A 13965-nucleotide genomic window follows, 5' to 3' on the forward strand; every position below is an offset into this window, starting at 1 on the left:
ACGGAGGGAGGGATGGTAGACTGAGGGAAATGAGGGTGGAGAGGAAAGATGGGACCCAGTAGGAGTGGGTGATGATCAGAAGATTTCAGATTTCAGATTTCAAAAATCGAGCATCTGCAATCTCTTGTTTCCCTGCTCTTATTTAGACAATGATTTTGAATACCTCTTGGAACCTCCCGTCCCAAGCAGAACACCAGCTCCTCGAACTTCCTTGCATAACTGTAGTCTTTCATGCCAGGTAGTTAACAATATTACACACAGTTTCACATGGTTAAGTAGGCCAGACCAGAACATGCGCAAATGCTGGGGCTTCAACTTACATGGTTCCTGAGGTAGTTGGAACAATGGGAATATCTTCAGCCTCTGTGGGTATGGACCATGGTATCTGCAGTTGTGGGGCAAGCTCCCGCATAACTATGTTACTGGGGGGGGGAAAGCAAACTGAATTCAATTGCTTCATAGAACGGATATATAAATACTGTATTTAAAACAAGAGAAATGTTGACCCACCCTCCCCCGGACAAATATGTACTTCCATACTCCCATTTAGACTCAGCTTTTCAAATGTACAAACAAGTGATAAAAGGCACAGTACTTCTACCCTGTTCTGTCAATCGGTAGCTCCGTCTTGAAAATGTTCAAAAACGTTATTGCATCAATATGGGGAAGAGAGACCAAAGACTCTTAATCCTCAATGCTTCTATCTAAAATAGGCAACCCCCTTTATCAGGCCATGATCCTGCCCTGAAGAACCCCTACATTGATTCTCTGGGTCTGGGATGACCGATATCCAACAAACACGACCACCATCTTCTGTCAGAGATGTGATTCCAACCACTATGGGGAGAGACCAGCAAGTTCAGCAAGTACCAGCAAGTATGGAAAACCAGCAAGTTGCTCTGATAGAGGTCTAGTGAAGACATAGGCTAAACTCTTAGCTGGAGCCGTTCTACAGTACACCAGTGGACTAGCAGGCTCGAAGGGCCAAACAGCCTCCTCCTGCACCTATTTTCTATGTTCAGTATCTCGATGCACAATTATTGATTCCATTTAAATCCCACATGAGAGATGGTAAATTTAAATAAACACATTTGAAATTAAAAGGTTATCATTGGTAATGATGACTATGAAGCTGGTGGACTGTTGTCATAAAATGCACCTTGGTCCTTAATGTCCTCCAAGTATAGGAATATCTCATCATCTTCTGTTCTGACTATGTTTATCTACGGACTCACCTATACTGGCCTCCCCAAAGAGTGAATGACCAAGACACCATTGGTGTTTTTATTGTCAAATGTGCAAAGTGCAAACACACAATGAAATTATTTTCTTACAAACAGTCCTGTAGAGTATCGCACACCTAACCACATCCTCAATTAGCAAGGGTACAGAAATAGTCTATTGAGCCTGCATGCAAGAGGCTCCAAGGTTTGGCACTATTTTCAAAGTCCAATCCGCGCTCTATTTCTTCTAAGTGGTGTCCGATGCGGGCAAGCTCAAGGCTGCTGCGGGCAACCAGCCATTGCCTTCCTTGGATACGACATCACTCTCCTAGCCCGTCCATCTTTGTCCTCAAGGGGTGCCCTCTGAAATGACCCTCTCAAATCTAGTCCCACTTCCGCCTGTAACTAAACCCCCCACCCTCACACAATGGTCACTTCAACTTAAATGCTATTCTCACTTGAAAACCCTTGCACTGGTGCAATACAAGCAAAAATATTTTTATTTGATGCTTACCCAAGGATTTTTGCGCAGTCGTCATAATATTTCATCGAGTTTTTCACAAAGCTGAATCCATTGACGTCGCAAACATAGGAATGCCCATTTGCCCGCAACAGATCAAAACCACAGACGGTTTGCTATGAAAAACAAAATGGGCTCATTAATGCAAATCAATGCAACCTGCTGCCTCATGGCAATGAGAAGCTGGATCATACGGCACTTCTATAATCACCACAGAGTTGGTGAATCGGTGGAAGGCTGTGGAGGCCAAGTCAGCGGATATTTTTAAGGCAGAGATAGATAGATTCGTGATTAGTGCAGGTGTCAGAGGCTATGGGGAGAAGGCAGGAGAATGTGGTTAGGGGGGAGAGATAGATCAGCCATGATTGAATGGCAGAGTACACTTGATGGGCCGAATGGCCTAATTCTGCTATAACTTATGACCTTATGAGCCAGTCTAAATTTATTCTTATGAAAGACTTTAAATAAGAGACCAGTAACAAAATGATCAAAATAGGAAAACATGCAATACCAACAATTGAACCAGCATCACACAACACCATCAAATCAAGGCTTTGAAACATACTCTTTATGGTAAAACTCTAGCAAACTGGCATATTTGGTACCGTGGCAATGTTGAGAAAGCAAATTTTCTGTTCCAGTGGATATTAGAGCTATTCATTTTATTATCCTATTGCACATGGCAATTAAATACTCTTGACTCTCGACTAATTCCCGTGTTATACAGTTATATGATTTATTTTCCCCCCAGAGAACCCAATAGGTTTAAACAGTGCTGGAAATATACAAACACACTGGGTCATTATGGGCTCCACCCTTCCTGAGGACATCTGTTGCTGGCCCTGATTTGTTCTGGCCATTTCTCACCTCCCCGCCCACCTCTGCTTTCAGTCTGAAGAAAGGTTATGACTCTAAACATCGCCCATTCATTTTCTCCAGAGATGCTGCCTGACCCACTGAGTTACACCAGCATTTCGACTCCATCTTCGGTATAAACCAGCATCTGCAGTTCATTCCTATTAACACTGTGGACCCGGGCTGCAGCTTCTGCCCTATCCGTGTTCCCGACTCCTGATGTTGCAGACCCCAACCCCAGCTCTGGCTGCACGTTCTGAGTGTACACAGGAGCAATGGCTCACATTCCAGACTCATGGATGAACCTGATGCCAAACAAGGATTTCTGAACAATCTAATGGAGGATTAGTGGTCTTTATATACTGCATATGGCATGATATTGTTGCATCCTATGGTGCTTCCTGCCACAACTTTCCTAACTAACCTTAAAAGCTACACAGACTTTCCTGGCGACTAGCTTTTCCATGGCTGTTAACATCACAGGGTAACGAATCTCCTTGCCCTCACTGTCTCGTTCCACTTTTCCATCGAGGGCTGGTGATTTGCGAGCCTCAGCATGAGCATAGTCCGGACCGACAGTGTATACCTGCAAGGAAAAGGACATTATGTTCATTGCATCTGCCGACAAACGATACAATCCAGATGACCCGCGATCCTTCTTCACCTTATCAGCTGGGAGTCAGATAATACTGAAAATACTCATATCAGGCTACATCTGAGGGAGGAGAAACAGTCAACATTTCAAGTTTGAGACCCTTAAATCGGAGTTCTGACAAAAGGTCTCCAAACTGAACAATTGACACTAGTTCTCTTCCCGCAGATGCTGCCTGACCTGCTGAGCATTTCCAGCATTCTGTTTTTATTTTATATATCCAGCAACAGGAGTTTTTTTGATTTTCATCCAGTATTCAGGCGATATGGGTTATGAATTTCTCCACAACTGCAGAGGAGCTACAGCACAACCTATTCTGAGCGTTGTAATCCTACCACACACTGCAGTTCCTGTGAAGAAACTGAATGTCATTTAGCACTTAACGCCAAATGTTTTTTCAAAGAAAAGTAGCAACTAGTACTTTGTTACTTGATTGCGTGTACTTATTGGTCAAAGAACAGAAATCTTGAAATCAAGTTCAAGTGAGTTTATTGTCATGTGTCCCTGATAGGACAATGAAATTCTTGCTTTGCTTCAGCACACAGAACATAGTAGGCATTTACTACAAACATTTAGGATTCATGGTTCTATGATCATGTTGAAAGATAGTGTCCACATCCACCCCTACAACAGAGAACTTTGCTCTCACCTCACAAAACCTCACCCAAATATTGAGATATACAAGTAGAAAATGGAACTGCAGATGATGGTTTACACACAAAAAAAGTAACTCCGCGGGTCAGGCAGCAATCTCTGAAGAAGTATCCCGACCCGAAACGTCACTTATCTATGTTCTCCAGAAGTGCTGCCTGACCTGCGGAGTTCCTCCAGTACTTTATGTTCGATTGTAAGATACATCTCTCCCCCACCTCATGGGGACGGCCCTAGTTTCCACACTATGGAGGTAGACCCAGTCTTCATCACTGACCTGCCCAAGTTCACAGTGCGCACTTTGAACGGAGCAACCAGAGCACTCTCTATTTATGTGTAGGAAGGAACTGCAGATGCTGGTTTAAATTGTAGACACAAAATGCTGCAGTAACTCAGCGGGACAGGCAGCATCTCTGGAGAGAATGAATGGGTGACGTTTCGAGTCGAGACCCTTCTCTGAAGAAGGGTCTCTGAAGCCTGTCCCGCTGAGTAACACCAGCATTTTGCGTCACTCTCTACTCATGATGCTATCAGAGCCATCAGCAGGCACTAAACCCCAAGTGGAGTTACCGGATTCTGACTAAAAGCCCTGTCCCACGGTACGAGTTCATTCCAAGAGCTCGCCTGAGTTTGCCCTGATTCGAACTCGGAGATTTACGGCAATGGCCACTCGTCAGTACTCGGGGCTCTCGTGGACATTTTTCATCATGTTGAAAAATCTTCATGAGTCTTCCAGTGCTTACCTGCCATTAGCGAGTCTTCCCGAGTACCTGCCGTTAGCGTTACGAGATGTCCCCGAGCTCCGACATACCCGCTACGTTCATTCTCCGTGCTTACCAAGAGTTTGATTTTTTTAAACTCGGGAGAGCTCTTGGAATGAACTCGCACCGTGGGACAGGGCTATAAGTTGTACATCTGAGAATAATGGTATTTATTATTTTTTTGAAATCACAGGCAGGGATAAAATTAAAAGAACTCCTGTATGCTTTTCCCCTAAGCAGTAAGATATAACAGCTTACTGAAGTGCGCACAGCACCTTTACATCTGTTCCATCTGTTGGCATGAACTCTTCGTAGATGTATGCACCAGTCTTACGCACGGTACTTTCAGCAGAGTAGACGCTGCTCCGGCTTCCAATCTTAAAAAGTAGATATCAGAAGGTAAAAATCAAATTACATTAACAGGCCGAAGATAGCCACAAAAAGCTGGAGAAACACAGCGGGACAGGCAGCATCTCTTGAGAGAAGGAATGGGTGACGTTTCGGGTCGAGACCCTTCTTGATTCTGAAGAAGGGTCTCGACCCGAAACGTCATCCATTCTTCTCTCCAGAGATGCTGCCTGTCCCGCTGAGTTACTCCAGCTTTTTGTGTCTATCTTTGGTTTAAACCAGCATCTGCAGTTCCCTCATACATTAACAGGCCCATGTGTTCTAGTGCTATCTGAATCAGAAGGTACAAGGGACTTGCTGGGCCTTGAAAGCAGCAACAAATACAAATGTCATTGTTCCATTGCCACTACATATGACAATTAAACTTTTTTTTGGACTCTCGACATGAGAAGAGGTTGTACTTCACAGTTATTTTGTTGTTCATTTTAACAGAGGAAATACTAGAGAGATCGGGAGGTCCTGAGTAGGAAATACTAATAAGATTTTAAATACGGCAAGATTAGGCATACTTTCAAAAGTTTGAGTTTGTTATGTAAATACTCTCCATTTATCTAGTTGGGAAGAATAGGAGGATTTGTCATAATAGATATCTGTGAACTACATTTGAGGGTAAAATATGCATTAACTGAACCAGAATGGCACCCACAGAAAATAAAATGATGCAATGACTCTTTTTTTTGAAAATGGAGAAAGCTGGGAGGAAGTTAGCTGTTGTAAAAGAACAAAAGATAATTATTTTGTATCTGGATATTCTGTCTGAAAAGCAGATTCAAAAGCAACTTTAAAAAAAAATGGAACTGGTTTAATATTTCAGGGTAATGGGAAAAGAAGCAGGGAAATTGAGCTAATTGGAGAACTCTCAACCTCAACACAAGCATGATGGGCCAAATGGCCTTGTGTACTTTTACAAATGACTCATAACAAGCAAGGCTGTGAATGTCATACCTTGCGGAACAGCCTTTGGCTCCCTCCCCCTGCCGACACAGGGTAGTAAATGTACACATTGTGGTCTTCTGCACTCACGGGTTTCTCAACAAAAGGCTTCTGGAAGATTTCTCCGTTCACTTCGACGTGATCATCTCCTTCCACCAGGCTACACTCTGTGCAGGTTAAGAAAACACAGGGACCCAGGATTTATTTGTCTGTGGTTTTGACTTTTAATCAGTCCTTAACATTAACAGGCAGAGGAAGCGAATTTCCCATCAAACATGCCTCACTCAGTGACAGGTTACTTGTGACCGGACCGCTCTCCAACCCCCGCCATTGTCGTGTAATCTTCCCTGCGAGTCAAAGAGGGGGCAAGAACCAAATCCAGTTTCCAAACAAACAGGAAAAGGTTTTTCAATTTTAGCATTCAGAGAAAGATTGCTAATATTGCAAGTCTTCATATCAAGACTAGTCCAAAGGCTTCAACTACTCCATCCGGTGATCCCGATGGGTACGACCAAGCATAGAATCAATTATCATTGTGCCAAACACTTGGTTAGCCCATGTCTACTGGATCTTTCAGGTGCTAATCATTTTAAATCCTCTGCCCATTCCCATACCGACTTCTGTCCTAGGCCTCCTCCATTACCAGAGTACAGCCAATTGTGCTTGAATAGCTTACAAACCAACGGTATGAACATTGAATTATCTTATTTTAGGAAACTTCCCACCTCTACCCCTTTCTTCCCCCAGCAAATAAATAGATCCTAAAATTAAAGGTAGACAAAAGTGCTGGAGAAACTCAGCGGGTGAGGCAGCATCTATGGAGCGAAGGAAATAGGCAACGTTTCAGGCCGAAACCCTTCTTCAGACTGATGTAGGGTGGGGGGGGGGCGTCAGAGAGGAGGTTGTAAAACTGTCTTCAGAGGGAGGAGGAGAACAACTTCTTCAAAGTAGGCATACCTTGGGGAGATATCGCAGTGGAGTAGACAAAATATTCAAGGAACTGCAGATGCAGTTAACAATTATTTACAAATCTTTTGGATTATAGACTGGAAAAGTTTTCTAACTGGGCTAAACCCTAAATTATTGCCAATAGTTTGTTAAAACAAAAGATGCTAAAATCATTGTTTAAGCAAAACCCAGAAAATAATTACACCAAGGCAACACAAGCCTCACAGAGCCAGAGACCCATGTTCAATCTTGAGCTCAGGTGCTGCCTGTGAAGAGTTTGCACATTCTCTCCGTGACAGTGTGGGTTTCCTCTGGGAGCTCCGGTTTCAACTCACATCCCAAAGATGTGTGGGTTTACAGGTTAATATCCCTCTGTAAACCCCCCCCCCCCCCCCAGTGTATAGGGAGTGGATGAGAAAGAAGGATTACATAGAACTAGTGTAAATGGGCGATCGATTGTTGGCATGGACTCGGTGGGCCGACGGGCCTGGTCCCAAGCTGCATCTCCAAACTAAAACATTATATTCATCGATTTTTAAAGAAGTAATATGCCCTTCTGTCTCTGCCCCTCCCCATTCTCTTTCTGCCCTCACTCTTTACACGCCCCCCCCCCCCCCCTCTCTAGAAGCACCTGCGAGTTGGGGGCTATGCGTCAGTGGATAGGGCGGTTATGGGGTAAAAGGAGCAAATTAAATATTAAGATAATATCAAGGGGGGTAGTTAGCGTGTGTGTGGGGTGGTAGTTAGTGTGTGTGACGCCACATGCCACCTCCCCCCCCCCCCCCCGCCCCCGCACGTTGGGGGAACAGACCCAACGGGTCTGCACTTGGTCTAGTGTAGGTTTGAAAACACCACAATTTAAAAATAAATCAGGTCAAAAATAAACAAACAGGTTGAACTGGGCAGCAACATTGCAAAGGTAACCAGACAAATCACAAGAGCCTTGCAATGTCACTTTGTAGACAACAATACCAACCATCAGGTCGGTCCGGATCACGATTTAACACTGCGTAACGAGGAAGATCTATTCCTTCTTCCTGCAAAATTCGATAGACTTCTCTCCTGCAAACATAAAAATAATCCAATTCTAATCCAGAAAACAAACGTTGATGCCTTACGATATTTCACTCACTCTGTATTTTGAATTTAAACGCAAATATAATAATTTTTTTCTAGAACATTCTAGGACCAGAGGAACATTTTTAGCACCTCAAAAAATTAACACATTACCTTTGGGCCCAAAGATAAACACAAAATACTGGAATAACTCAGCAGGACAGGCAGCATCTCTAAATAGGAGGAATGAGTGATGTTTCGGGTCGAGACCTTTCCTCAAACCTTCCAGTCCCGACCCGAAACGTTAACCATTCATTCTATCCAATGAAGCTGCCCGTCCCGCTGGGCTACTCCAACATTTTGTGTCCATCTTCGGTGAAAACCAGCATCTGTAGTTCCTTCCCACACCTTTAGCCCCCAAAGTCAATTCAGTAACAAAAATATATCTAGCTTCCTTTTCATTTTGCTGAAACTACCGATAAACGTCTTGCACAGCTAACCTTTCTCTCTCAGATGGAGGGCACAGATCATCTGCATTTTCTTGAATTTCTCTAGAGGATTCTTGATATTTTAACGTGGACACTGCTATCTAAAGCTCACTCGTAAAGGATTAAAAATCTGAAGCAAGATTGCAATAGCTCAAATATTTTTTTATTTGGAATTTTAACAACAAAAATTAAGCACCACATTTGTCCATGGATGGTCTTTGGAACAAAATGTAATTTGCTAATGCATCATAAGGATTGCAGTCTTTGGCAAGGTTTGCAAGGAACTGTGTGGCAATTCCATTAATATTTAATGACTACTAATCTTGTGTGTGTGGTGCTGCAGAACTGGAATGAAGCAAAGTGCAGCCTTCAGGTGATGTGAGGTTAGAGGCCAAAGGTAAATTAGAGCACAAGATAGACACAAAAAGCTGGAGTAACTCAGCGGGTCAGACAGCATCTCTGTAGAAAAGGAATAGGTGATGTTTCAGGTCAAGACCCTTCTTCAATTAGAGCATGGTGTGTGTCGGAGCTGCAGCCCTCAATGCTGACAAGGATTATAATCACAGCGAAGGTACACAAAAATGCTGGAGAAACTCAGCGGGTGCAGCAGCATCTATGGAGCGAAGGAGATAGGCAACATTTCGGGCCAAAACCCTTCTTCAGACTGATATGGGGTGGGGGGAGGCGGGGAGAAGAAAGGAAAAAGGAGGAGGAGCCCGAGGGCTGAGGTAGGAAGGGGAGGAGACAGCAAGGGTTAACAGATTTGTGAGAAATCAATGTTCATGCCACCAGGATGCAGACTCCACAAGCGGAATATGAGGTGCTGTTCATTTCTTATTAGAATTGCTGTCAGCCCTGGCTTCAGGGGTTGCTCACTTGCCCAAAGATTGATGGACTCAAAAGAAGTGCCAGAGACTCAAGGACAAAAAGTCCAGTCTGATATTGCACATTAGCACCGAGATGGTGCTGTCCACCAGAGACATTCTTACAAATTAGAGCATAACCAAGGTCCTGTCTGATTTCGCCCAAAACCATTTCAAAGGCCAAGTGAATCATTTATCCTGCCCTAGACAATGTCTATCACTCTTTGTTAACATGCTGCTGTTGTTTACGTTAAACAGTGATGCTCTTTCATCAGATTATCGATTGCCTGCAAAATGCTTTGTGACAAGAGGTTTGTGATATGTCCCATGTAAAGGCAAATCTTTATTTTTATAGGTATGGACGCTTTAATATTTTGTCTAGATATCTAGGCTTTCATAGGATAGATCACACTGGGTTTGGACAGTAACTTGTTCCATGCAGAAAATGACAATAATTCTGATGCAAAGAAAGCCATGAAGGACTTTCCCAGTTTTCTGCAGGCATTTGATGTTCTACAATCCAGGTAGACTGTGGTCCAATGGTTCATCATAAAGAGAACTGGCAAGGAACAATATAAAACTGACCTCAGCACTCGGGATGGAATGTCAATCAGTTCTCACTTCCAGTGGTTCTTTAATATATCCTTTGATGAAAATGTGCACATGCGACTTAACAGCTGAGGACATGGTTACACTCTATTTCGGGGCTTCCGCAACGGCGACTTCTCCCGCCCGAGTTGCGGGGTTGAAGAGCTCCTGGAGCGGGGCCTTACACCATCGCCCCGCGCGGCATGGAATGGCCGCGGGACTTTGCGAGCGCCCGCCGGGGGCTCTAACACCAAGACCCGGTGCGCGGCCTTGCATCACCCGGCATGGCTTTAATGGCCGCGGGACAATTCGCCATCGCCCGCCGGGGGCTTTGACTTTGACTGACATGGGGGGGAGAGTGCAGTGGAGAGATAAGTTTTTTTTGGCCTTCCATCACAACGATGTGATGGATGTTTGTGTAAACTGTGTTGTGTCTCGGGTCTATTTGTTTGTAAGGTATGGCTGCAGAAACGACATTTCGTTTGGACCTCAAGGGGTCCAAATGACAATAAATTGAATTGTATTGTATTGTATTGTATTTCAAAGCATTGGCAGGAGTGGGTACTGCTCCCTCTCACTACCTTTTCAAAAGTCTTTTAGACAGATATGGATTGGATGGGTTAAGGGTGATGGGGCAAATGGGACGAGCCCCGAACACTAACTTGGTTGGCATGGACAAGGTGGCCGTAGGGACTGTTTCCATACTGTACAGCTCGGTAACTATGACCTACAGTGCCCTCCATAATGTTTGGGACAAAGACCCATCATTTATTTATTTGCCTCTGTACTCCACAATTTGAGATTTATAATAGAAAAAAAAAAAATCACATGTGGTTCCAGATTTTAATAAAGGCCATTTTTATACATTTTGGTTTCACCGTGTAGAAATTACAGCAGTGTTTAGACATAGTCCCCCCATTTCAGGGCACCATATTGTTTGGGACATATCGCCTTAACCGTTACATTTTAATGATTTAACAGTCAATCTACAGACAGTAGCTCAGCTCAAACAAGACCTCTTAAATTATGTATTTTTTCTTCCTGAAATTTAATTAACTGACAACTTTTTGCTTACATTAATACTTTAACACATTGGTAATGCATGCAAAATATACACCGCAAAACCACAAAAATGTAGTTTGAAACATAAATCTATTTATTTTGTATTCCATAGTGACCTCCGTGCCATTCGTTGCCAATAAGATTTATAACCTAGGCTAGCCTGGAGAATACAAGATTATATCAATGCGCTTCCTAATGCTATTTCTTCCATTCACTGTAATTGAAGTGTGTTGTCTGTGCAAGGAGTGGAAAACGGAGCAGATAGTTTGATACCTTAGGTCCGAGCCTGTGAGAACCAGATAATACAATTACCATAAGCTTTTATGAGATCTTCATTACTTTCCATAACTTTCCGAACAATGATTTGACTCACACACAATGCAAAATCTGCAGAACTTCAGCAGCTGCCCATTCTATCTACACATGCTAACCACACGAGTAAACCATGCCAAAACCCAATCCTGTAAGCACAAAGTGGACCAAGCGCATGAATCTCAGGTAGAACTCGTGGTGGTGGTGGTGGTCGTGGTGGTCATGATTAGGAATGCCAATGACACTCCCCACTTCAGTTTGAGAGCAGTATTGGCAACTGTACATTCCGAATGCTTAGTAAAGATCAACAATCTATTAATGGATCAAGTCTGCTTTTAGACCAATCTGATAGGGACGGTTCTGGAGTTTATCACCCAAAGAATGAACCAAGAGAGCTGAAATTACAAAGACTAAACTATTTTGACAGCATAAATTAGTTGAGGTTATTTTGGATCAAGAATAGATGCTCATAACTTGGAACATTTGTGATAAAAATTGAAAAAAATAATAATAATTTTAACACATTGTGCATACCTGTCTTGTATATAATATTGCATATTCAAGTCATTAATAAGAACGGGATTCCGGAGTTTTGCATAAGCCACTGCCTTATCCAGTGGAAAACCTGGAAGGTAAAGGAATAAAGAACAAATTATTACCCACCTCAAAATCTGCTAAATTATTTTGTACACAAGTGTGACATACTGATCGCACCAAAGGAAATCAAAATGTTAAAATGTGCTGCAACATAAACCAAAGCTGGCATTATACTAACGCATTAGGTCTCAAGTATTTAACTCAACTCCTACCATCACGATGTCGACACAAGGAATGGCAGATGCTAGTTTACGGAAAAACCCCACAAAATATTGGTTCAACTCTGCAGGTCAGGCAGCATCTCTGGAAAATATGAATAGGCCATTTTGTGTCAGGCTGAAGGAGGTCTGAAATGTTCTGAAGGGTTCAGACCTGAAACGTCGCCTATTCATGTTCTCCAGAGATGCTGCCTGACCTGCTGAGTTACTCCAACATTGTCTTTTTTTCCCAACCATCACTCATTATCAGAATTGATATTTGAATGAAGGCCCAAACTACCATTCAATGCAAATACAAGAGTTAATTGGATTGGCAGATTAGACTACATTCCACATAAACCAAAAAGAAAACATGATAATTTCTACTCTGCATTTCAGTCTGTAAATTTTTTACCTGTGAATCAGATAAGTGTTTACCCTTCAGTCTGATACTCAAGGACATACACTTGGGCTGTCAGTGAAGATCAATAGCATGCCATCTCTTTAAAAACTTAGTTTGCCTGCACATGTGGATGATAAAGACCCCACAGTATTTTCTGATACCACCACACTGTCCCTGCTGATCATGGACTTTAGGAGGGCACATCATCCGAGGACGTACACTCCATTGAGGATAAATGGGGATCCTGTGGATAGGGTGAACTGTTTTAAATATCTGGGAGTCCACATCTCCGAGGATATGACATGGGCATCACACGCCTCAGCACTCGTGAGTAAGGCAAGGCAGCGCCTTTACCACCTCAGGCAATTGAGGAAATTCAGAGTGTCTCCGAGGATCCTCCAGTGCTTCTACGCAGCGGCTGTGGAAAGCATCTTGTCCGGGAACATTACCATCTGGTTTGGGAATTGCTCTGCCAAGGACAAGAAGGCTCTGCAGAGAGTAGTGCGTTCGGCCGAACGCACTATGGGAACTTCACTTGCCCCCCTGCAGGAACTATACATCAGGAGATGCAACTCCAGAGCCAACAATATCATGAGAGACCCCTTCCACCCCTGCAACGGACTGTTCCAGCTGCTACGGTCAGGCAAACGCCTCCGTTGCCATGCGGTGAGAACAGAGAGGTTGAGAAGGAGTTTCTTCCCAGAGGCCATTCGGACTGTAAATGCCTATCTCACCAGGGACTAACTCTACTGAACGTTTTTCCTTCCATTATTTATTATGTAAAGGTATATGTGTGTTATGATTGTGTTTATAGTTTGTTTGGTTGTTTGTCTTTTTGCACAAAAGTCCGCGAGCATTGCCACTTTCATTTCACTGCACATCTCGTATGTGTATGTGACAAATAAACTTGACTTGACTTGACTTGACTTGAAGAACAGGTAGTTCCTCTAGTGTACCGACCAACATTCATCTTTAGCCAATTTTATTTGTGATAGTGTCTTGCAGTTTTCTGTATATAAACAATTCCTCTTATGTACCTGCAGCTCTAACTTCCACCCATCCTACTGCTCACCTTTGGAATGGAAGGAGATCAAACAGTCGCATACTGGCCAGTTCTCCACAGGCTCATTTAGAACAACGTCCTCATTAAAAATGACAACACCGATAAACTCAAATTTACACAGACGTTCCAGGATCTGAGTCATTGGTTTCGACTTCGACTTCTTCGCCATCGCACAAATCCCCACCAGGATTTGTCGCTCAGGAGGCTAGACGTGGGGGGGGGAAGGAGAAAAAATTAACAAATCGACCTTTTCAAATCTGTTGTCAAGGCACATCATCTGGTAATTATCACACTGCAGTTTTAGAATGCAGAAACCCAGTTTGGCTGCCATAAAATTCCAAAAGTGCCTCAGTGGCTGTGAAACACTGGTATATCCTCAGGTTGC

At 43.3% G+C, this 13965-nt stretch overlaps 1 protein-coding gene across 5 annotated transcripts in view; it reads right to left on the reverse strand.

Moving 5' to 3' along the window:
- LOC116968289 (inositol hexakisphosphate and diphosphoinositol-pentakisphosphate kinase 2-like) overlaps positions 1 to 13965 on the reverse strand; it is a 142168-nt gene that overhangs the window by 93294 nt on the left and 34909 nt on the right. For all 5 annotated transcript variants that reach the window (XM_033015010.1, XM_033015008.1, XM_033015007.1 and 2 more), the window contains exons 3-10: positions 13590 to 13785; positions 11855 to 11945; positions 7928 to 8013; positions 6016 to 6170; positions 4938 to 5039; positions 3023 to 3184; positions 1738 to 1859; positions 321 to 422 (exon numbers count right to left, since the gene is read on the reverse strand). In XM_033015010.1, the coding sequence (XP_032870901.1) occupies positions 321 to 422; positions 1738 to 1859; positions 3023 to 3184; positions 4938 to 5039; positions 6016 to 6170; positions 7928 to 8013; positions 11855 to 11945; positions 13590 to 13785 (1016 nt within the window). The remainder of the gene's footprint in view (positions 1 to 320; positions 423 to 1737; positions 1860 to 3022; positions 3185 to 4937; positions 5040 to 6015; positions 6171 to 7927; positions 8014 to 11854; positions 11946 to 13589; positions 13786 to 13965) is intronic.

This window comes from Amblyraja radiata, chromosome X (assembly GCF_010909765.2).
Source record: "Amblyraja radiata isolate CabotCenter1 chromosome X, sAmbRad1.1.pri, whole genome shotgun sequence".
Taxonomy (NCBI): domain Eukaryota; kingdom Metazoa; phylum Chordata; class Chondrichthyes; order Rajiformes; family Rajidae; genus Amblyraja; species Amblyraja radiata.